Below are 25,310 nucleotides of genomic sequence, written 5' to 3' on the forward strand. Positions count from 1 at the left end.
TACCTCCTTCTATTGTTGGGACAAAGTGGGGTTGATTTGGGTGTGAATTGTAATGGTTAGTGAAAGGACCTTGTACTTAAAAAGGGTGTGTTTGAAGGAGAAGAGGAATCTGGATATAAAGCAAAGCAGCATTGTTTTTTCATATCAAATTATTCTTTGTTTTTAAGGGCTGTCATCCCCCTAAAATTGTCAGCTCCCTTGTGTCCATGTCATATGCCTTCTTGGCAGGCCTTGCAATACGTTGCTGTGGACACAGTAAGATTTCAATAGGTCCTTGTTGATTGAAACCAAACATTTGGAAATCTTAGAGGCAGAGTTGACGAAGAGGTATGAGGAGGGCTGCAGAGAGAGAGGAAGAGAAAAAACAGTCAAGGCAGAGAGAGAATTAAATATAGAAACTACCTGGGAAGCCAGAAAAGAGCAAGGCTGGTGAGCAACTAACAATTTATGTTCTCCTGAGAACAGGAAAAAAAAGAGAAAAGGAAAAAAAAAATGGACAGGAGAGAATTTTTAATCTGAAGAGCTAATTAACCAAATTATAAGACCTCAAAAATATCCCTCTCGTTAGAGTTATAATTTTGAGACTTAACCAAAAAAAAATTGTGTCCCAAGAATCTATTTAAACTTTGAATTGTACAGTAATAGAAACTTGAGGGGAAATGCAATATGCTGTGGTTTATAAATCTTTTCAGTATTTTGACTCCTAACTAACCCTCTTTGTGATGATGAAAGAAAAAAAAGAAAAAAATGTATATAAAACAACCTGTGGTTTCAGTGAATGTGCTGATTTGATTAAGAAAAAGTGGAATTAGGTGGCCAAAAGATGAATAAGAACACTATAACAGCACAATGTGAGCAGGTTAAAATATCAAAAACAATAATATAAAATATTCCAGTGTAAAGAACTTCTGCTAAATGTGTGAACATGATTTAAAAAATATATATTTATCAATATCATATGTACAAAATATACATTTTACAAATATATAAATATATTATAAATATATGCATAATGAATGCCTTGCATTCGATGAATGCAATTAAAAGTATCAGAGAAAACTCACCACAGGGATCACCTGACAATAATTAATAAACATCAACTCTTCCTGGTCAAGTGACCAATATTATTTCACAGTTGACTGTGTTGAAGGTTGAGCCAATGACCTTTGCCCTGAATTTTAATAATTTACTGTAGTTTTACATTAAATCGGAATATAATTGGGAAGAAAATTAGTGTTTCTTTGTGGGGAGTGCAGAGTAATGCCACTAATTGCAGGTATAAAAGCCTTCCCGAGGTTATATTTTCCTGTTCTTTCTTGACTTAGAAAATTAAAACTACAGTAATTTTCCGCTATTTGTAAGAGGGAAAAACATGCCAGTGAAATGTATTCGGCTAACTGAAAATGTCAAAGCTTTGGGCCATCTTTTTATGTCCAGTAATGACAAACTATCAATTTCATCACGATTCAGGAATTTACTGGCAACTTGTTGCAGATATCAGACTCGAAAAATACCTTCTAACACATGTGGTCTGAAAAAAGAAACTGATTTTTGTTTGTTTGATTTTCCTTCCTTTCCCTTTAATCTTGGAGCAACTTTACTTCTAAAATGCGTTACAGCAAATCACCATTTCTTTTTTCTTTAGAAAGAGATGAACAAGAGAGAATGCATTAAATTAACCTTAGTAGAACAGGAGATTAAATTAATAGTGCTTTAAAATTATTTTTAGATACCTGCGGGATTTTTTTTTCAGAGAAGTTATTATCAAGGAAAATAATTGAGCTGATTTTAAAAGTATATTAGGTTTAAAATTTCATTAAAAACACATATATTCACAAATCTATGTACCATGTGTGCCTCTCTCTGGAACTGGGAAGGGTTAAATCAGACTACTATGATGTTATGGGAAGTGTTTTTCAGTGACATCTAGTACCTTGAGTTTGTTATGTATTCAATATGTATGTCATCATAAAACAGTGCACCTGCATTAGTCTTCACTGTCTCAGAGTAGAAGCTGAGGAATTAAAAAAAAAAAAAAAATTAAAAAGCTCCAGAAATGAATATTCTTGCTAGTAAAGTGTCAGTATTTTTCCCTTACTCCACGGACATTCTTGGTCTCAAATGCAAACTGCACAGCCCAGGCACTAGGGTTGGAATCCAGTGTTTATTCAAAAAGGCACCCTAAGGCAGCTGGAGTGGAAACGCTACATGTATGAAAAAAAGGCAGCCGGGAAACTCAGCTGATCTGGGCACAGCAGCAGCAACTGTATTTACTAACACTTGTTTTCTGGGAGCCTATGAGAGAAATGGAAATAATTAGAAAGAACCTGAAAGGGTGGTATTTTGTTCCTTGTTTTCCTTATAAGGAGCAAAGCAAATTGCAGTAACACTTCGGGAGCTGGTATTCCCTACTGCCACGGGGACAGCTGATTCCTGGGAGGGGGACTTTGTTTATACCTTAACAAATACAGCCGGTTTTGTTGATTAAACAGCTTAAAAAAAAAAAAAAAATTCTTGCCCCATTCTCTGCTTTCAAAGACTTCCCTCTATTAGAAAATGTCTCATAAAAATGCATCATGTGATAAGCTCTTGCTTTAGTCCCAAAAGGAGCTTGAGTCCACTGGAGGTCTTAGAATTTGAATCCTTAGGGAGTACACGTTTTAGGAAAAGAGTATAGTTACTCTGTCATGAAACAGGCAGCTTTGCCACTTGCTTGTTTTGGAAGGAAAATAAATTAAAAAAAAGATTGCAGGGGATTTTAGTTATTATATGACCAGGGCTCCGTTTAGAGTCTGTGGCATTCAAAGCTGGCTTTAGTCACAGCATGATGCTTGAAGCCTCCAAAAGTCCAAGTGCTTCCTTTCTTTCTTTCTTCTTTCCGTTTTTTTTTTTTTTTTTTCCAAGCGTTACTTCACTGAGGCAGAGGGCTGCCTTTGAGTGACGTCACGAGTTTGAGCAGCAAGCTGCACAGGAGAAGGGAGGCTGGGTGAGTGACAGCCCAGCCTACTTTTTAATAGCTTTGTCATGTGACTGGGGACTGTAGTAAGACAGGTGCCTTCAGTTCACTCTCAGTAAGGGGCTGGTTGCCTGCATGAGTGTGTGCTCTGTGTCACTGTGGATTGGAGTTGAAAAAGCTTAACTGGCGTCATTCAGGAGCTGGATGGCGTGGGACATGTGCAACCAGGACTCTGTATGGAGTGACATCGAGGTGAGCTGGGGCTGGGCTGGGCATTGTAGGACTGGGGCTTCCCTCCCTCCCGATGCACTGATTCCTGTAAGGGGGGGAAGGGCTTGGACAAGGAGAGGCGGCAGAAAAGTAGCCGGGGCAGGAGCTTTTGGAAGGGAATCTCAATCTTATCTTAACTCCAATAAGTTTGCTATTTTAAGGTGGCTCTGAGCTCCCTTGAGCAAATCAAAGCTTAGCTGCTGTCACCCGTATCTGTTGCAGTTGGAAACTCTTTCCATGTGCCTTTGGCTCTGTTTCTACTCATATGCAATATTTATGCTCTAAGATATTGATATGAATCAGAAGCTGAAGTCTTTCCAGTGGTGTTTAGTGGCCCGGTTGGAAAAATGCCATTTCTATTTATAATAAGATGAAGATAAAAATATTAAAATGGATGTGCTCAAATATAGTCAGTTTTGACTCGAGTCCGGATTTTTTTTCCCCCTCTCTCTCTGTTCATCAGACAGAGAACTCACAAAATCCTAAATAATCCTGCTAGGCTATTTTAGATTGCTTTCCCCACAGCACAGAAAACAACGAAGCTGATTCCCTTAAAACACCTATATGTGGTTGAAAGATTTGGCCAGCAAATAAAAAATATATCTCTGCCTTACAATGCAAGGTTTTCCATTAGCGTCAGTGGCAGGGAAGCCAATGGTTAAATCTCTCTGTACCACGGAGAGCTGCCTGAAGCCGGAGAGAGGAGTTTATGCAAGGCTGTGTGTGGGGCTGCTCGCTGCTTGTGTAAAAATAGACGGCAATACATCAATTCCACAGTCTCTGCTGGCCACAATTCATACAGGGGGAGAAAAGCAAGCCGTTTCCTCATAATCTCTGGAGCCTACAGTGACTAACGGGGGGACGGAGGACTGCGGCGTGTTTGCATTCAGCACAACGGAATGTTCTCGGAAAGTTTGGGCAACTTGGGGAAAGAAGCTAAACTTTCTGTGGACCGCGATGAGATGGAGCCCAATTGCATTGCACGGGGGATCGGAGCTGCAAACAATGACTCTGGCAGAGGGCTGCTGCTAGTGCTTCCTCTGGGTAGCTGGGGGCACGTAGGGTGAGGGGGAGGATCGGCACCACACGTGATTTGATTAAATAAGATGTCCATGTGGTGCAGCGATACACATCTAAAGTGAAAATAATTTGGCCGGGGCCGTCTGCGAACGCATTTCTCCTCTCTAGCGAGCCATGCCCTGCGTTCTTAACTCTTTACCAGGATTTGCACATGTGGGCTCGGCTTGCCCTCTCCTGCCTTGGCAGATGGTCCTCACGGATCCTGAATGTCCTTATCTTGTCGTGATTTCTTGGTAAGGTGGGAGAGATCTGGATGATTCGTATGTCCTGTCGCTCTTAGGAGTCAGGGTTCCAAGTGGCTTGGAGTCCTGATTGTCTTGGAGGAGCCGGAGTGTCCTGTGTCTGGTTGTCTGGGTGGCAGTGTGGGGCTCAGCTGCTGTAGTTTCATTTTTCCATCATGTATTATTCCTGATGCTGTTGGGAGTGGATATGGAAATATGGAGGATTTGTTTTAATCACTGGGATGCCTGCAGTCATTTTCAAGGAGGCATCAGAGCCATTTAGAACAGGGGCCCTTTTATGTTTTTCTGAAGGAGGTGCGTTCCCGGGCTAAGCGTCCAGCCGTGGATTGAGTTGTTGGTAGGCTGAGACTGGCCAGTCGCCTCTTGCACCGGAGGCAGGGAGCTACTAGAAGCTCTGCCTTTGCGGTGGCAGCTCTGGGAATCACCTCGGCCAGTCTAACATATTACGAGCAGCAGGTAGCAGAGGCAGCTTTCATTTTTTGAATCATTAATGTTTGCTGTCATCCTAAAACGTATTATGCCCTTTTGCACATAATGACAGGACAGCACAGTGGTTAATAAAGGCCTATATCACTGTAGCTACTCAGAATCCCCAGTGTTTCACAGTTTAATGAAGGTGATGTACAATAAGGTTACCAAGATTGATAGAGACAATTCACATGACACGCACTCCACTAAGACTTGTCATTCTTTACTGCCCCCCGCCCTGCTCCTTTTTCCCTGTCCTCGCTAATTTTTTTCCTAAGAAGTAAGAATTCTTTTTTCATTAATATAATTAATGTGGCCACGTCCACTCTTTCTTCTCTCTCTCTTTAAAATTTACCATCAATGGCACAAAAACCTCCAAAAGGTTAATGGAGAATTATACTTAATTATGATGATTCATTATCATCAGTGCAGTTAAGCTAATTTATTGTCTGCTCCTTAACTAAGAGAAAAGTCTGTTGGGGTGAAAAAACGTACAATAATTAGCCTTTTGTGTTTAGTGACTGCTTTATCCTCTTAAATCTTATTATAAAATTAAGGCTACGGTTGGGAAATAGCTGTCATAGTTGCAAAGAGGCAGCAGAATGCGTCTCTGTAATTGCGATACAGCACACCTGTTACAGATGTATAGGGAAGCAGTAAATATCAGCATGTCAGATGAGGACAGTTACAGGGCTCGGACTGTTAAGTCTGGCATCATCCAAAGGCCAAATATAAATTAATAACAGGAACACCTGCTACTACTAATGTGTTTTAGATTATCAGGATAATGCCACATTCAGAAACCCAGATTTTATTAGCATGTCAACATTGGCAAGAGCACATGCACATTTTCAACCGTAACATAAGAGCAAAAAATGAGAGAGAACGAGAGGACAGGAAAGAAGTGTGTGAATTACAGCCCAGCAAAATGCCAGAAATTAATCTGGTCTTTTTAATGGTCAAAAAGTTACTTAAAAAAAATGCATGTTCCCGAGAGGGTGCAGGGTTTTGAACGAGCCATGACCTGGAGAAAGCAATGAAGGAGAAAGACCGCAAGAAGTTGCTCACCAATCCATAAGGCGTTCCAGCATTCCAAAGCACGGTCCCTAAGGTGTGCTCTCCACAACAGGAACTTAAGCTGGATGGAGAGCTCCCACATGATTTCTACCCTCGTTTGATTTCTCTGTTGCTGTTTTTGCTGTTGATGCTTTTCTGGTTAAGGACTACCCCTCAATGCAATCCCAGTGGGTTTTGCACCATTGGAAAAGTTATCCCCTGGTCTCTGGATTGATCGTGCTGTAGAAGAGTTAACACCGTGTGTTTGTCCTTGGAGGATAAGCAATGTGGGCATGTATGGAGCCTGAGAAGTGTCACACCCATAATAGAACGCAAACATTGTACCAAAAAAAAAAAAAAAAAAAAAAAAATCTCCCCAGCCTGGCCCCCGCTTCCTTATAAACCTAGTCAAGTATACCAATCTGCAACTCGGGGCTACCTTGGATAATAAAAACGGAATGACCTATAAAATGATAAGAAAAGAGTTAGGTGGAGAGCTTTGCCTTTTCTTTTTGCATTCCCTTTGTGCCCGCCGTTTGAGATCTCTCTGGGGCCTGGCGGTCTTAGGGAAGAATCACAGTCATCTTCAGGCTGCTCCCAGCCTCCCCTTACCAACTGCTGACTCCATTACCCAGTCCCTACTTCTCAGCATGGTGCTTATGCTCACGCTGCCGCATATGACCCGTGTAATGTCGCCTGCCAGGGATGACAGGGGTCCTCGAGGGAAAAAGAAAAAAATCTGCATAAAACTTATTTTATTCAAAACCTAAATGTCAAGTGGGATCTTCAGCTTCGTGCCCAGCTGCTGCCTGGATGTGAACAACTCCACAGCATCTCTCCTGACCTTGGAAGGTAGGGCCGTGAGGGTGCCACCTCAGAGTGTGTGTCTACTGATGTAGAAACCTTGGTTTGCAGGTGGATAAAGTCCTGTGGCTTGCCATCCCAGGTCCCTGCAGTAGGAAACTTCTGCAGGGTTCTTCACAGGATGCAGTGAGGAAACCAGCAGTCCGATGGCCAATTTGAGGTTAGGAGACCATCTCTTCCCTAAGGTGGCCCACTTTTTTTTTCAAAAAGCCATAGTGTGGGACAACTGAAAGGCCATCTACTCCACACAAGGAAGTGGAAGACTGTGTCAGTCTGAAATAGTCTTGCTGACAAGCAGCCCAGCCATCGTACAGGCTATGTTAAACCTCTCAGTGGATTTAAATCATGTAAAAACTCCAAAGAATAAGAGTTCTTTTGAATTCACTGAGAGCATAGTTTAAGAGTACATACATGATGAAAAAAATATAATTGTGGAGTGCTCTAGTGGTTTTTCCTTTGTAGCTGTCAGGCAATCCCAACCACACATGCGCACACACACACACACACACACCCCGACACACATTACTTGCAACTGAAACATAGTGATAGATATAAAGATCATATAGAGAAAAGTATGACTTTTGTCCCCATCTCAAGGAACTTGTTTTTGACCTGTTCAAGATGCTCATGAAAAGTCAAGTTGAGAGTGAAAGATCGAAATAACAATTCAAGAGAAACGTAGACAAGTAAAAGGGCTTTCCTCATTTGTTCCTAACAGAATTGTGTGGATTATAATGGTTAAAATGGGTAAAGTTTTCCTGGTAGAATTCTTATACTATTGTTTTTCATTGAGTGATTGTTTGTTTTGTTTCTATTATTGTGAGATGGCAAATCCAAGGTAAAATCAAATTTGTATCTTTCCCTCAAAAGCTTAAACTCAGAGTAGAGTAAAATTTTGTATATGGTTAACCAGAAAACAACTTGAAACTCAAGTGCTAACCATCAAAAAGGTGCAAATACAGTTGATTTCTAACTGGAAGAATCAGAGAGGGCCTCATGGAAACATGGCACTTATCATGAATTTGGAGGCAGAATTTTGGATGGAATAGATCAGGCACAATATCCTTTAAGAGCAAAGTAAGTAAAGGAATTTGGGATTTTTTTTTTTTTTTTTTTTTTTTTTCTGGTGACTAAAACCCTGGAAACCAGCTTTGGTGGTGAGGTTGAATTAACCAGGCTTAATTCCTATCACATGCTATTGCAGTTTAATAAATTCCTGCAGTTAATGAAAGCTTTTTTTCCCCCCTGCCTCCTGCAGTGTGCTGCTCTGGTTGGTGAAGACCAGCCTCTTTGCCCAGATCTTCCTGAACTTGACCTTTCTGAACTAGACGTGAACGACTTGGATACAGACAGCTTTCTGGGTGGACTCAAGTGGTGCAGTGACCAATCAGAAATAATATCCAATCAGTACAACAATGAGCCTTCAAACATATTTGAGGTAAGGACATCCCTTGGTGAATATTATTTTCTCATTGACCTGGGCTTGGGCCACAATATGATTATTGGCCTGAAAGCAGAATGCATTCTTACTTTGCAGTCATCAAAAGAATTTTTATCACAGGTAGGCATTTCCAGTTTTGTGGAAAAACGATGTTTGCAAAATAAATGGATTTTGTTGTTGTTGTTTTGAGAATTAAGGGGTGGAGGGCCCCCAACAGAGTACATTAAACTGTGTTGAAATACTAAAGGGGTTGTGAAAGAATTAGTGACAACGAAGAACAAAAGTCTAAACCTGTTTATTCCTGTCTATTTCCCACAGAAAAGGGCCTCATGTAAATTAATGTAAAATGTAAAAGAATGCGTTTTTTTTTTTTAATCCAAGAGATTAGATGTCTACCTTTATTTGCCTCACAACGTAAGCGAGCAGTTATTCTCATTGTTATTTTGTGATCATACCTCTGATTTCTCTCTGTCATAGAAACTTCGAAACACAGCCGCTCCACTATTTACTTATAAATTAGTGAAAATTTGCTTACCTTTCAATAGTGAGAATTACTTCCCAGGCTCCAGACTCTTATTATAAGCCTACCCTATAATAAGGAATGTTAATCTACTCCTATTAAAGTGTTACTTTGAAAAAAAGTTCTTTCTCACAAGAGCAGCCCTCGTTTACTTGAAAATAAATGGTTTCTTGTAGGGACAGACATCGAGTGCTCTGGCAAACAAATTGAATAAACATTGTCAAATCAACTACTTTTCAATATCACGGCACCCACATCTCCATCATCATCTGACTTCTCCCTAATATGGGCCAGGCTCCATGCAAAGCACTTGAAGTGTATTTTTTAATCCCACCAGCAGAGACATTTTTTAAACCTCAGTGTATTTGGTTGAAATCTCGAGTCATTAAGAAAGCCAATTTTACAATATTTATTGAGTTTTTCCAGCACCCAGCACATAAAAGCCACTGAATAAATGTTTATTGAGTCATTAAGAAAACCAATTTTGCAATACTTACCGGGGTTTTTCAACACCCAGCACACAGAAGGTGTTGAATAAATGTGTGTTGACTAATGAGTGAATAGTGACTATATTAGTATTAATAACAGTAATAATGAATGATAACAACCGCGGCCAACATTTGGAGACCCCCCTGCTCTATAAGTTTCTTCTCACATCTCCCTCAAAACAGCATATTCTTTAGGTACCCTGAGTGTCATTTCCGCTTTGCCTATGCAGACACCGAGTCTCAGAGAAGTTAAGTGATTTTTCCCAAGGCACACAGTTGACAAATAAAGACCAGGGAATTGAACCCCAAATCGATCTGACTTCCTAGTCTATATCACTGATCAAAAAAAATAAAAATAAAGAAAGAAAAATACAGTAACAGTGAGGTTGGGTGACAACCATCCTTTACAAAGACGTATGAAGCCGCTGCTTTGCTGACTATATTTAAAAATAGAACAGACTCCTTCCTTTCAGTGTTAGTTGACCGTGGAAGCAGGGATTGCTGGGTGGGGGAGCTGGGGTGGCTGTAGGTTCTGGCCATAACTAATATCTTCTAAGATGTCTGAACGGAGTCTTAGAAGAGTGCTGAAGGCGGGGGAGTCAGGGCTGTGGAGAAGACACCCTGAAGGTCTGTGGTTAGTTACACTTCCCAGGCTTCTCAGCCAGGTCTTAGAAAGTTCATGTGAGGACTTGGCTAGTTAGAACTGGTAAATTGAACATTCCTCATTCAGTACACTTGTCAGGCGACAGGCCCGTTTTTAAGTCATGCTGCATTAAGTAAATAGTACTTTAAAAAATGTCCATCTCTATAGACCTCTTATCTAAAAATCGGCTATTCCATGTTGGATAATTGCCATGCATTTTGCAGATGACGGCTAGGGAATTACTGATAGTTCGGAGTGGGGGTTGGTCCGTGCCTTCCTGGTGGGCTAGTTTCGAAAAATCCCTTCAGCATGACTTCATGTCCCCATGTTTGGTGTGGTGGCGTCAGCATCAGTATTTCTCATTTATACCTTTAGGAGACTTTGCTCACCAACTAGTTATATATAGATACTTTAATCTGTACGAAGACATCCCTTTCCCTTCCTTGTATAACTTTCTACCACTGATAGAATTGTTTTCTGTGCTCTAAAACACAAGGTTCATTTAATTTACTTTTTCATGAGCTCATTTTAAACCAGTGACTCTCAACTCAGAGTGTTTTCGCCCCCCCAAGGGACATTTAGCAGTGTCTGGAGATAGGTTTGATGTTTAGGTCTGAAAGCAGAGGCTGCTGCTGGCATTTTGTGGGTAGAGACCAGTGTTGTTGCTAACTATCCCACAGAGCCCAGGACAGCTTCTCACAACAAAGAACTATTTGGCCCTAAAATGACAATAGTGCTGAGGCTGAGAACCCCTTAAAAAAAAAAAAAAAAGACACTGAAATTCCCTTTTATAAAACAGCTAGGATAAGCTGGTCAGCTTTCAGAGAGAAGATACAGGATCATTAAGAGATAGGATATGAAGAATCAGAAGCCACATAAAATTATGGAGATGGCTAGGGCCATGGGACAGAGATGTCAGGAATTCTCTTAGTGACAGCGAAAGTGACCGTTTAGATAACCTGTAACAATTTTCTCTGATGTCACAAACCTCATTCTTCTTTGCCTGTGCAAAGGGTAAGGCCGTATGTGGCAACACTGTGACACACAGCAGCGGCTTCCCGAGCATTTGCATACAGCCAAGATGCCTCTACTCTTTGCCCTCTAGCGTTAAACTCAGACATCTCTTCTGTAACAGGAGAAAAAAAAATGTGTGTGGAGCATAGGTGGAATTTGAAAATCGTCTCTCCCTGTGAGGGAGGTCCAGAGGCAGACAGTAACCCTTGATGGGCCACAGCTCTGGGGTGCTTTCTTCAAAGCTGCCTTTCACTGAAGCCCTTCCCAGAGCCTGTGCCTTTAAGCCTCTCCCCGTGGACTTTACCCGTGCTCACTTTCTTCCAGTTCTCAAAGCCCTGCCTCATCACATTTGTGAAGGCCTTGTACTTGAGCAAGCCAAACAGTCACGGTTTCCACCACCTCAGATCTGCCAATAACAAGCATGATCTACTGCTGATTCCCAGAATAAAATGAGGCACCAAGCAGTTCAACACTTTCCCTAACTCCAGTAGCCTATCGATGACACCCCAGGAAACTGGCCACAGGATTTCTGGATTCTAATCAAAGGGGAGAAAAAGGGGTATTTAGAGATACAGACTGGATATAGACAGTCTATAGATAGTAGAGCCGAATGTTAAAACCTTGGGGAGTAAATAGAAATTTCTTCCTTCCTCTTCCATACATTTGAATCTAAGTTTAATTTTTATTTGACTTTATTTTTTTTAAGATTTATTTATTTATTTAAGAGAGAGAGAGAGAGAGAGAGAGTGCACGCACACAAGCAGGGGAAGGGGCAGAAGGAGAGGGAGAGAATCCCAAGCAGACTCCATGCTGAGTGCAGAGCCTGACACAGGGATTCATCTCACCACCCCAAGATCATGACCTGAACTGAAATCAAGAGCCAGCCGCTTCACTGACCAAGGGACCTAGGCACCCCTATTTTTATTTGATTTTAAGAGAAAACAAGAACACAATTGAATGTCCCACTTTAGGAAGGAGTGAATTCCTTAGTGAGAGAAAGAGGTGCCAATACGCAGTTGTCCACGTTCGTTGAGAAACTGGACACACAAACAGCAGTCTCTGGTTACATGACCTATGCTGGATGTGTAAATGCAGGTGACCAGGTTTTATTCAGAAGCCACTTAGAAAAACAGGACACAGGCTGTTTGGGTGCAGCCTCTAGTGAATCTAACCCATGTGTCAGGAAAACAGGATGCTGTCTCTGGACAGGTTGGTAGCAAGATTTATGTTTCAGAATATTGCAACATAACTTCCTTCCCTCTCTTGCCTTTGTGCATTGTTTGAAGAAAGGGAATAAAGGAGTGCTTTTACAGCATGGAGGTATGTAAGGATGGGTGGCCCCAGGATTAGTGTAAATAGCACACTGGCCCTTCTGGTCACCACAGGCCCCCTTGTCCCTGCTTCCTTTAAACATCTGCTTTCGATGCCTTCTTGATGCAACTGAATGAGCATCTTCCATTCATTCGTCTGTTACTTCTGAATGCAGCTACTTGGGGTTCTTTAGAACATGGAGATTGAGAATGTAGCTGTCTCTAGGTCATGACTCATAATGTGTTCTGAAGTCTGCCTTTGCTAATGGGGAGACAAGGGTCCACAGCTGCAGCCAGCATTCATATCAAGGGATCATAGGGGTGCTCAGTAAGGTCTGATACTGTGGACTTTGGCAGGAGATAAAGGGTGAGGTGGTTTCCCGTTATCTGTCTGTAAGGTGTCCTATTGTGCCAACAAGGGAATGGTGGTCGGAAGCTTTCGAGAATGCCTGGTTATTCTGGTGGGAATGCAAGTGATTTGATACTTCTTTTAACTTTCAGTTGTATTCTCTCTTTCTCTCTCTTTTTTTTCTCCCTAAAATGGGCATATGTTATGTACTTATCAAAAAGTTCCAAAGAACTTGGCTATTCAGATGACTGAGCATTTGGGGATCAGAGCACTTGCTTGTCTTGTTCACTGAAGTTTTTCTAGATATTTTGTTGGAAAACAACAGCAAGTAAATTAAAAAAAAAAAAATTACAACAAAAGGAATGAATTGGCCATCATGTATTTGCTGATGACATGAATCCCATTAGGTCAAATATAATTACATATAAAGCACAAAGGATCTGTTTTCTAAAGAACTTTAAACCTAGTTTGGGAGGTCAAATGAATTAATGTGAAACAGTTAGCAAACAGCGGAAAACCGTGTTTACATGTGTACGTATATAGATGTTTATTAGCAATTAAAAATAATGCGACACTGTATATTCATGTATATGTGTATATGAGTATTTATATACACAGTTATATACTACATATATTATCAATTGCAGGACTGTGTGTGTGCATATGTACACATATACACGTGTGTCTGTGCATGTGTATCCTTGCTAAGGAGGGAAGAAGCAAGAATAACATCACCTAGGTTGATACAAGAATAAGAGTGAAATGTTTTCATAGAGGGGGTATGAAAGCGAGGAGCTCGATTTACCTGAAGTAGAATATGTACTGATGGGAACATAGGAGTAGGAGAAGTAGATTTGGATCTAAGGTGGGTACCTGATTGCAGCAGACCGTGAGAACCCAATCGGGAGTGTTTAGAGTTTGCACAGTAGGAGTGAGGGTGCCAGGGAAGAGTTTTAGCAGGAGGGCAATATGATGGAGATTGTATTTAAGAGTGTGTTAATTCCCATAGTTGTAAGAGCCATGCACAAGCAGAAAGTAGAAGAAACTGGACAGCAGGCCCTGCTGCATTCCGAATCCCATGCAATGCAGGTGCAGGGAAGGGACAAGGTGACAGTAGAGGGGATGGTGTCCAGGGAACAAAGACTTGAAGCACCTTGAAGGAAAATTCCATCAGCCCTGATGAATATGAGTTAGGTTAGGGAGGGAGGTGGCAAAGAATGCTAACTCAAAAATATTCCAAAGAGAATCAGAACTTCATGGACATCTTCCCGGTTATGTTTCTGCTCACCTTTAGGAGCTGAAGTACTTTCTTAAGACTTGTGAGTCATTTTACAAAGGAACTCTCCATCTCTCGGCTGCCTCAGGGGCAGAACATATTTAACCCAATCCACAAATTTACGTGATGTCTGCTTTTTTTCACTTGTCTCCTTGGAGGAAATTCTGCAGCCTTCCATGGTAATGAATTCCTGCTCCTGACTGTGCCTGTGGTCAGACAGACTTTTCTATGAATGGCAAACCTCTTGGAATTTTAACAGAACAACGGAGACAAAAATCTGTGTCAAAACAACCCCACCTTAATTTAATCATCCAGAGAATAAATTCTCCTGTGTTATTCAGAGACACTGAATTAGTTTACAATAATCACTTCTTTGAGATTTCTGGAATTTCCAATTTGCAATCAATAAATGTTTGTCATTTGAATTAAATTTACAGCCCCCAACCAGATTTTTGCCACACTTGGCAATGACACTTAACAGAGAACATCGACTTCAAGGAAGAAAATAATAGCCATTTAAGTGGGGAGATAATTGGCTGTAACATAAGAACATTGAAAAATGTTGAAACTCATGGAGACTTATGGAGTATTTTAAAAATTTATGTTGTACTTATCTTTGCATTTGTAGTCTACCACAAAATTCCAAATTCTGGGTATAAATCAGTTAGATGTTCATCTTGGAGAGTCACAAATCAGGAAGCAATAATCTGACCCAGCCTCTGTGCTGTTTTATTTTCAGCCTCTACTGTCGGCTTATCTTGCAGGGAGACTAAATAGTGTTGTTCTATGTGTGTATGTGTGTGTGACTGTGTGTGGTCACCTACACACCTCAGTCAGAGACTATTTTAGACTTCTTGCCTTGATAACATCTGCCTTATCTTGGGAACATCTGGTTTATCACCCTATTTCCTCTCTGCCATTATGCTGACCACTGGAAAAAATATGGCTTAGGAGTTCTGACCCACAGGGCTATGTCTGCTGGAATCAACCCCCACTCATAAATAGTAAGTTGCACATGCTGGTTAATGTGATCATCTTCTACCACCACCAACTTTGCTGGGTTTTGCTTTTTTTTTTTAAAGATTTTATTTGTTTATTTGACAGACAGAGATCACAAGTAGGCAGAGAGGCAGTCAGAGAGAGAGAGAGAGAGGGAAGCAGGCTCCCTGCTGAGCAGAGAGCCCCATTCGGGACTCGATCCCAGGACCCTGAGATCATGACCTGAGCCGAAGGCAGCAGCTTAACCCACTGAGCCACCCAGGCGCCCCCTGCGTTTTGCTTTTGTTAATGTAAGCTGTGGTTATAAGAGATGGGGTTGACTGCTGTTTTTCATGGAAGTTGATCCAGTTCTTAGCCATTTGCAATTTGGAAAGTGAGAATCTATATGTTTAATTAGGCACAATGATTATGGAATGTACTGTGTGTGTGTGTGTGTGTGTGTGTGTGTTTCGAGTACAAGCCAATTATTTCATGCCAGGGACTCTAGGTGCTCCCAGATGTAGTTGAACCATTTTATAGGCATAGCTTGGGTTTTTCCCACCTTCTGTATTCTCCAGAGGGTCATTTCCCTAACAATGACTCTGCCTAGATTTCTTTGGGGCCCGACAAGTGGAGACCCACATTCCTGAGGAGGAAAACCTAGGGAGGAATCAGGAAAAAGTGGTTCATTGCCTCTTAGATTTACTTGGAAGATCTTAGTGTAGGTTAAAGTAATCAGGATTCAGGATGCTGGATTGGACAAACTGTCTATTTGTATAGCAATGGTGTGTGCTTGTCTAGTAGCTTTACACATATGTCGTATCTGTTTGTCCATGTCCGCCTGTCTATATGCAGTGTCGCGGAGACACAGCCCAGCAGATGGCTCCCCTCTGAATGAGATCAACACACAAAGCAGATAAAAAGATGAACTATCAAGATCAAGTTGTTAAACAGAGAGCCAAATTGTTCTTCTACTCTTCCCTACTCCAGACTTCACATTTTTAACAAGGTTAATTTGTCCCTATAATTATGTGCCTATTCTTTTAGCAATGAAAACTTTTATTGTGGGTTTTAGAAAATGAATTGCCTGCGATGTAAAACAATTTTGTAAGGACCATTTTTTCCCCCTTCTTCTTTAACCCGTGAGGTTACTTTCAACATTGTGTACTCCGATGTATAGTTTTGAAAGCAAAGCAGGGAAACTATTTTCCTGTACCCTGCCAGAGATACTGAATTACAAGTAGCTAGAATGAGCGCTAGGGAAAGGGGAAGAGAGGTACACAGTGAAATAAATACACAATCTCACTCTCGGCAAGGGCAAAACTTTATGAAGATAAATGACTTCTTATCCATTACTCCATTTGTCCCAAAACAACCATCGAGATACTTTTGGGCCTTTTCTGTTTCTAAGTGATAGAACAATTTGCATAGTTGGAGATTCTGAACACTATTACCTTGTAGATCTGCCCATCTCCATTACTACTGCAAGTTACTCATTCAAGATTTGTGGCTGGACGGGTTAATGAATTACCAGATCTTGCGTAAAATGACTTGGCCTGACTTTTAAACGACTACTTTTTTTGCGGGGGGGGGGCAGTCTTATGATTGGTGTTAATTGGCTCTAGAGACAAGCCTCCTATAGATTTTTATTTTCCCTTTTTTTCCCCAGAAAAAAAATTTTGTTTGTTCTATATAACCTCCTCCCCTTTTTCATTCCCTTCCAAAGTTACGCTCAGTTCAAGGAGCTGCATGCCGGGTGACAGGGCCGGAGGAGGGGCAGGAGACTCAGCAGCCCCATCTTTGGGGGCTGATGCCTTTCCTTGTGCTGAATCAGCACAATTTATCAGAGCCCCGTCTTCAGCCCAACTAAGTTTAGAGTGAGTTCCTTGGTGTTCCTCACACAATATGCGTAGCTAGAGCTCTGAACTTTGAAGGAAAGCCTCAGAGCAATTTGCAAAGTGCTGGTGCTTAGTGAATACTAAATTACATTTAGGAAATAGTCGGCTGCTACCAGTTAGACTTCATTTTTATTCTTGACACAGACACCTAAATCAGAGAACAGTAACATTTCAGAGATTATGGAAGCAGTTTGGGTATGTTCCAACACTATAATAGGATCAGAATTTTAAGGCCTTTTGTATTATTACCAATAGTCACTTAGTTTCTGCTGCAGTGTACTTTGTAGGGAATTACAGCTTTTACTAAAAAGATTAAAATGCTATTATGCAAATGATTGCAGTATGTTATTATGTTTACAAATTAACATCCATGGCTCAACACACAAATTAACTAACTATTCTATCTATGTTATTAAGGATTTAATAAAGTAACTGTTAATAAAAATGGGTAGCTTGGAACACTTAATAGGAAACAATTGTGATTTAACACAGAACTCAAGCCTCGTGTTTAATGTTCTAGGTGATAGAATGGTAAAATCAAGTTGAGCAAAGCACACAGAAGAACCGGGACCATGTGAGCGGTAGACTTGCTCGGCAGAGATGCTGACGACCACGAATTAAGTAGCTTCAGGCTACAATGTACAGTGGGCGGCACATCAATAAATCTAAGCAAAGCACACAAACCATCTTCTATTAATAAATAGTTCATTGAAATGATAATTGCCCTCCATTCCGTGTTGAGATGCTCCATGCACGCAGGGAACGCTTACATTATTCTAAAATGGAGCTCAGAGCAAATTTCGATGTGGCGAATGGGTTTTAGCTGCAGAATATTGCTGTGTGATAAAAGAGGAGAAGGCTAGGCTCAGACTAAGATGGCTTTACAAACAGGCTGAAAATTGCTATTCTTGGCTGTTCATAAGAGATCATAAAAGCAAGGAGATAAGAACTGCCAAGGTCCCTGAGAAATGAATGTATGTGATTATGTCATCATGTGGGTTGGGCTTACTAGACAGACCAACAACACCTTTGCTTTAGTCCAACAGGAAAATTATTCAGAGTTGCGGTTTGGGGATCGCAAACTCTGTTAGAATGGGGAAGTTCCAGAACACTGTAATTAACATGTTTCCAAAGAGACTCGGGATGCCAGTCACCGAATCCTTTGCTAGATCTCAAAATAAGAGCCAGAAGTATCACCCAATGCTAAGCCAACAAACAAACAACAAGAACACAAAAGAATTACTAGACAATTACTGGAACAACTTAACTGAAAGTTTAAATGTCGGGGGCTTATTTTTCTTAGCCAAGTAAAACTGTTGGAGACTCCGAATATAAACAATATCCTTTTTAAGTCAACCTAAAAATAAATAATCAGATAAAAAAATAAGTCAACAATTACCTTTTCAGGTCTCCCTATGGAGGGCAGCTAATCTGAGCTTCTTAGAGGGACTATCTGGGTGTACTTGAGAAACAAGAGCAGGGAAGCAACCACAAACCTGGTCAAGGTCTGTGTCCTTGCATACAATACAAGCAATTTATTTTGTTCCAAATAGCACCTCTGTTGTTGGAAAACTACTTATGCAAATTTTTGATATCTAGCTTTAGCAAGGGGCCTGGCTCCTTCATTTCCTTCCACATTTGGATAAATTGTGTTGTTCTTCACTCTTCCAAATTTGTCCTTGTGGAAGGGAACGCTTGCAAATTGGTTGAAGCTCGCTAAGGGAAAGAAAGGGTTGGGAAGGGGGTAGCGGGAAGAGGAGGAAACAACAACAACAACAACAACCCGACCGAAAACACTTGCTGGGACAGCTTCTGAGTTGATGGTCTGTGGCTGTGCTCCCTTCCCAGGCCCCTAATCAAGCAAATGGTACAGTCCTGTTATGCAGGTACTCAGGAACCCTTGCCAACAGTCACGTGACAAAACCAAGGTTTAAAGTACTTGCTGGAACTCTAAGCAGCATGGTGGAAATGCGTCCCTGTAGGCATGCAGATGCATTCTCTTTCTTTCTTTTTTCCTTCTTCTCCTGCCTCCTCCTCCTTCTCCTCTCTTCTTCTTCTTCTTCTTCTTTTTAGGAAAACAAAAAGCGGTACTTGCCATAGAAGGGTGGTAAAATAATTAGTCCAGTAGACAAATGCCTTGGCCCATGTTTAAACAGAGCTCTAAGGACACGGTGTTCTCAACAGCCACATATCTAAATACAAGCCAGTGTCAGCTGCCATGCAGACCAGAATGTCATAGCCCGTTCTCACATAGGTCATCGCCGATCCATTTTGGTCACAGTCACACTGCACATCTGTTTCTGCGCGCTGCAGCTTCTTAAGGTGGTATTTGGACTTCGTAAGAACACAAACAACCAAGCTATAAATTCCCACTGCTGGAGTTATTTTGAATAAGTGTATACTGTTTCATATTTATAATGGCGAGGCCTCATAATATTCACAGCGAATATATAACACCGATCAGTTCAACAAGCATGAAATTGTATGTTGTCAACTTGTCACATAAATAGAGTCATATTCAGGCTTGCGATAATGTTGAACTAACATTTTTTCCCCCACCGTTGTCGAGAGGGTCACAAAAAAGTGGGGAGGTAGCACTTCCTTTGGGGAGATAAACAGAGAGGGCCACTGTAGAGTTGATATTGGTGTTGATGGGGCCCTTTCCTTCCTTCCCTCCAAAGCACTTGTTTTTCTCGGGTGAATGCTAATTGGCTAAGCTAGTGTGTTTCTTTGTCATCCAATGGTATCATTTTCAGCCAGTGCTAGAAAGCTTTTTTGGGTTGTGTATGTGTGAGTAGCTTTTTCTGTTCTCCTTTAAAACTTTTTTTTTTTTTTTTTTTTTTCTATTCTTGGAGCGCAAATCAGCGCTAATTGTCATGAAATTCTCTAGTTCCACTCTGGCAAGCTTCCTTGTTGTCTCTGCACCTCAGTTAACTCTTAATTCATTACCAAATCACTAGCGAAAGCTAGGCGTTTTGAGTGAACTCTCCTGCCATAGAGAAGGGGAGAACGGACATTATTGAACCCATAGTGCACCTTAGCGAAAGGGGAAGAGAGAACAGAGGAAGTGCCCTCACCAGGACCTAAGGAGTCTTGGCAGAGACCACTTCCCTTAGTGGCTGATAGTTCTGCACCAGAGGCAAGAGTAGAAGCTGATGCTGAGTACTTTTTCACTTTTGAGAGGTCCTTAGATGGGTTCAATCCTCCCCATCTTCCTCAGATGGTCTGAAGACAGAAAGTGTTGCAGGCCGCATCTGCAAGCCTGAAGGTTTATCCTGTTAAGTCACTGACTCAAAACCTCAGGGCCTTGCATTGGAAGGCAGGTATTAGCAAGGATTGTTACTCCCCACTGGTCGTTTCATTCCACATCACTTGTGATATAGGTGGTTCCGCTTTCTCGTATGGTTTCCAAGTTTTGCATAGTTTCACATGGCTTCCTACTTCTGGATTTTAAAAGTTAAAAGTTAAATAAGTTTAAAAGTTAAATAAGTTATTACTTATTTACCCATCCATCAAAAAATAATTATTGCCAACTGCTAGTGTGCTCACATCCTTGCCAATTTCTGGGGAGACAGTGGAGAGTAGACACAGTCTGTGGCATCATGGAGCTCATGGTTAGTGATAAAGGCAGGTCAGTAAAATCAAGTGAGATAGATGGTCTGAGAAAGGAAGCAAAGCAGGGACTTTCTCCACCTGCTCGTTATCCTGGTCTTCACAAATAGATCAATTCTACCCTTTCTCGGAATTGGTATGCTTATTATCTTCAGAATGGCCTTCCCCTTGAAGTGAAATTTTTCTGGAGAGCATTTTTCCTTGTCATTGGGGCTGTCGATGCCAAAGGGAGAGCCCAGTCATGGGGCCCAACAAGCGCAGGGCAGTGGGACAGAGTGTTTGAAATCGGGAGACCTGAGATGTCTGGTGTTCTACGTGTAGTGCATTAAGGAAAACAGCAGTTTGCTCACTGGAATGGCTGAGGGAAGGCAAGAAGAAGCCAGCCCAAGGGGAGAGAGCAAAGCTATCAGCAGAAAGTTCTTTTGCTGGGCTGATGTGACCAGAATATTATGCCCTTGTCCAAGTATATGGGGCTCCTTTGGATGAAACTGTTCTGTACCATTTTAGGCCTGTTGACCTTTCTTTCTGAAAATGGTATTTCTGTCCAGCCAGAAGGGCTGACATGCTTTTGCCTATATGTGACATCCTGAATATGTGGCCTTTCTGTCTCTTAGAACCCTCTGCTCATTGCCTCATGGGATAGTCCAACACAGGGTCCGTCTGGTTCCCTTGATGGAGGCCCACACAGATAGACTCTAGATCTATCCTTTTCTTCTCTGTGGAAGTACCAAGCATTACACCCCTACTGAGCTGTAGTCAATATTTCCTGTAATACCTTGGCCTAAGTCTCTTCTCCCCAGTCGTTTCATTTCTGCTTCTGAGTGGTGCTTAGGTTGGGAAAAAAGGTGCCTCTATTCTAAGAATGCCCTTGGTTTTTCCACGGGCTCTTGGCCTAAAGGACATTAGCTTCCCTGGGTACCATTTCATTTGTTCAGATGTGAAGTTGGAGCTTCTCTTTTCCAGACATAGTTCTCCAGGGTGTCCAGGGATCCTGGCCAGATCAGATTCGGTCCAGAAATGTTCTCATGTCAGGATCCTCTTGTGTCTTGCCAGCACATGCTTAGCGGGGACACCCTGCTCTTGTCTGAGCTGCATCTCTCTGCCTGGTTTTTAATTTCAGACGGTGCTGCCTGATGGGCAGGCTCGCCTCCGGTTCCTTCTGGAGGAGAGTCTGGGCAAATGCCTGAGCATTTAAATGCAACCATGCTGCATGGGCTAAGTGACTGCTCTTTCCTGCTGCTCCCCAATTCCAGGGTTCTACGGGCAGCAGATTTGAGAGTTACCAGAGGTCATGGTGCCTCCTGTTCTAGCTCCTTTAATCCTGTCACCCGGCAGTCCCACCAACATGGCTGAGGTGGCTGCCTCTGTCCTACAGGAATTTGTGTCAGTGTCTCCTAGGACAAATCTAGTCTGGCTGCTTTGCTGTATTGGTTCCACTGAAAGTTTTGACAAAGACATTCTGTCTGCACGGAACTGAAGAGTGTGGTCTGTGGTTAGATGCATTGGGAGGTAACAGAATGTTGCCTGGTCTTGGCAGATAACGGAGTCTGGTCATCCACATGGCATGATCCATGCGCCATTTAATTTGTCTTTGAATGGCAAATGTGTTTCTTCTCTGAGTCAGCAAAAGTCTTGATACCCTCCAGCGGTACCGTGTGACCTCCCTGCTGCTTTTGTGATACAGAAAAACAAAACACTGATCCCGTGCTTTCCCTTTAGTTGCGGGTTCATTTTTATTTCCAGCTACATGCTTCATAGCTGAAAGAGAAGATGTATGTTCCACAGATAGGATGCATTTTTACTTAATCACGGTGGTTATTTTTATAATTCATATGAGGAGACCTCATTTCTTTGGCCATTATTAACTTAGTATTATTAATTGTCTGAAACATAGCTGAGAAACACACCATTTGTAAAAGTGTCTTGGCAGAGCCAAACCAGAGGCAGAAAAATCACACCCTCATACTTAATGCATTTTATTCCCAGATAAGCTTCTCCAGCCCTCACTTACCACTGGCTTCCTTTTGTTTTACTTACAATTTAAACCAATCTAGTTATCTGTTTTCCGAGCACATGGGAGATTAGAAGAAATGATTTAGGAAGTTAATGAGCTGGTAGAGGCAAGGAGATCATAGCAGGAAGTGGGCCCTGACCAAAAGAGATGAGACAAATAAAATGATAAAAAGCAGGCAAACACTCAAAATGGGACTGTCCAGGACTATTGATCTGGAGGACACATAGACCTGTACTTCTCAGGGCTGCGTTTCTAAATAGCTCCCTCCAGTCATTTCGCAGGGTCACACAATGCTACAGAAATCAGATCTCTTCATTTTTGAGATGGGAGAAATGTGAAAATGATTTTGAAATCTTTCCATTCAATGCTTTAATAAAAAGTGGGGTCCTTGAGCAAGTCAACTTCTCGATTCATCTGCACACATGCCTATGTGTATTAATGCCCGATGAGAAGAGATAAATGAGACATATATACAAACAGACATGCACATTTTTAGATCTGGAAGATGTGGAGTTTTGATGTCATTCTGTAAAACTATCCTGTGTAACAGCACTAAGTAAGACAATGCTCCATGAAATGTTGAACTTCATTGTATGATCTGTCAGATTACTGGCTCCCTTAAAAAATACAACTGTTAGAATTTCCTCTGATAAAGAGACTGCTGATTTTTTTTTTTCTCTTGTCAATAGTAAAGCTCTTTGGCTACAGGGCCATTAGTCAAGACAAATACAGCTCAGCAGAGTTATTCTTAAATCAGTAACTCCCCACATTCCTTTGGAATGGAATTACCTAGACGTTCCCCCTTTGTTGCTTTCTTACCCAGGTCCCAAATAAACTCACCATGCCAACAGTGCATAATTCACGTGCATATATTCATTCAGAGGACACTATATTGAAATATCAGCACCCTAGGCAATTCCCTCTTCTTTCCCATTTTGTCTGGAGATCCTTAAAAATAAACCACCAAACTTAGGGCTAAAAAAGTAATCATTAAAATGTGCTGTTTGATTTTAGATGTAGGGTTTTAGCTAATGTGCAGGACTGAGTTCCCTAAATGTAATTTCTGTCTAGAAACCCAAGGAAGGCTGTAACTGTAACTTCTCTATCCAAACTCTGTGCCCCAGCTGTGCTACCTTTCACCTGAAGGGACAGAATGGACAGCTTGAATTTCTCCATATGGACCCGGAGCTTTGGTTAGGCCATGACCCCTTATTAATATTCAAACTTTGGCAATTTCAAAGAATGCTGTCCACCCTGACTACTGTAAGCAGCTCAGCTCCCCTGGTACTTTCTCATGCTTATCCTTTGTACGAAGGCATTTGTGTCTCCTTTCATGTCCCTTTCAGGAGTAATTCTTCCCTTGTTCAATTTTTCCCTTTCTCTTTATGGCTGTCATAATAGCCCCTGATACAGTCAGGCGGCGATGACCCTGTCCATCACTCACCTGCAAGCTATTCTTGAACTAGCGGATGGTCCCTGAGTGACCAGATTAATTGTGCCGGTGGTGGGTCTTTCCACCCGACCTTTCATCCAGTAGCATAAAAGCTGATTCCAGGCTGTGTGCAAGTCTGGCTTCCCTGCCATCTCGGTGCCCTCCATGGAGCCAAGCAGTGGAAAGGAGAGCATCAATGCAAATTAAGTGCAGAGGCAGGGATAGCTGGGTAGGTGGGTAGCTGGGGTTACCAGAAGGGAAATCTGTCCTCTTCTGAGTGCCGGTGTGGGAAGGAGTCTGAAGGAGTGAGTCCAAAGGAAGTTTTCCAGAGATAGGATTTTCATAAACTGCATTATAACAATGGAGTACGCTAAAGGTGGTTCGTGCTGGTCTGCGTTCAGTTGGAGCCTTTATCAGGCAAGGGAAAAATGATTCATTCCCTAAATGTAGGAAAGTGTTTGTGACCCTTCTTGGGGACTGAGTAAGTTTTAATTGTTATGCACGCAAAAGAGCAGCTCCTCCTTTTGTGAAGGCCTTTGAATTGTGGCTGGGGCTGTGTAGATGTTAGCTTTCAGGCAGTGTCCCTCAAGCTATATTACAAAGCGCGTGAGGGAAAGGATGGGTCCTAAGTGGGGGCCTCACACCTGGCCGGCGCCGTACATGTGAGGAATTCTAGCTCTGATCGCTGTTAATGGCTGGGTTTACAGTGGTTCTCCCAAATTCAGACGGAGAAGGAGAGAGGGAGAGAGAGGGAATAAAATGACCTTCCCAGCCATTCAGACCCATGGTGCTAAAAATAAGACACATCAAAGATCTGAGAGCGCATTCTCCCAGAGATGGTTTGCAAATAGAGCCAACAGTGACAGCACTATGTTGTGTGGCTGCCAGAAAGGCTATGAACTTACCTTCTAATTCACTTGCTGCTCAGGTGAAGATATCCGGGTGGTTTTCATAGCAGCTGGGAGCCACATGGCTGTGTTAAGCCACTGTCTGTTGGCATGTGTAAACACTATTATTACACATTTATAATGGGTGTTAAGTATTCCCTCTTGTTCCCTTTGGGAGAGGTGGGTATTTCTCCCATGCAATGAAGAGCTAAAGAATTGATATCTTTTCAGCGTTCCAGAGCATCAGGGGATCTCTGCCTCTGTACAAGGAATCAGCTGTTACCTGGGAGTTCATGAACATGCACAGCAGTAGGTTCCCAGTACACTGTCCCCATCCCAGTGCCCATATTCCCTGGCCTGTTTGAACTCTCTCAACAGACGTAGGCATCCAATTTTTACAAATATTTTGTTCTTGTTGTAGTTTCCTTGTCAAAAAATCATAATGGGAGGAATTCACCCCTCGCAGAAAACTGACGGCATGATTATACAAGTTTCTCGTGCCATAGTTTTCT

The 25,310-nt window shown here is 41.8% G+C and overlaps 1 protein-coding gene across 5 annotated transcripts in view; it reads left to right on the forward strand.

Annotated features, from left to right (window-relative positions):
- PPARGC1A (PPARG coactivator 1 alpha) overlaps positions 1 to 25,310 on the forward strand; it is a 646,737-nt gene that overhangs the window by 543,932 nt on the left and 77,495 nt on the right. For 3 of the 5 annotated variants that reach the window (XM_082727447.1, XM_082727451.1, XM_082727448.1), the window contains exon 3: positions 8,195 to 8,374. In XM_082727447.1, the coding sequence (XP_082583573.1) occupies positions 8,195 to 8,374 (180 nt within the window). Of the gene's footprint in view, positions 1 to 3,023; positions 3,209 to 4,296; positions 4,540 to 8,194; positions 8,375 to 25,310 lie in introns of those variants that run through there. The other 2 variants (XM_082727449.1, XM_082727450.1) reach the window with 2 other exon arrangements.

This window comes from Mustela nivalis, assembly GCF_964662115.1.
Source record: "Mustela nivalis genome assembly, chromosome: 4".
NCBI lineage: Eukaryota > Metazoa > Chordata > Mammalia > Carnivora > Mustelidae > Mustela > Mustela nivalis.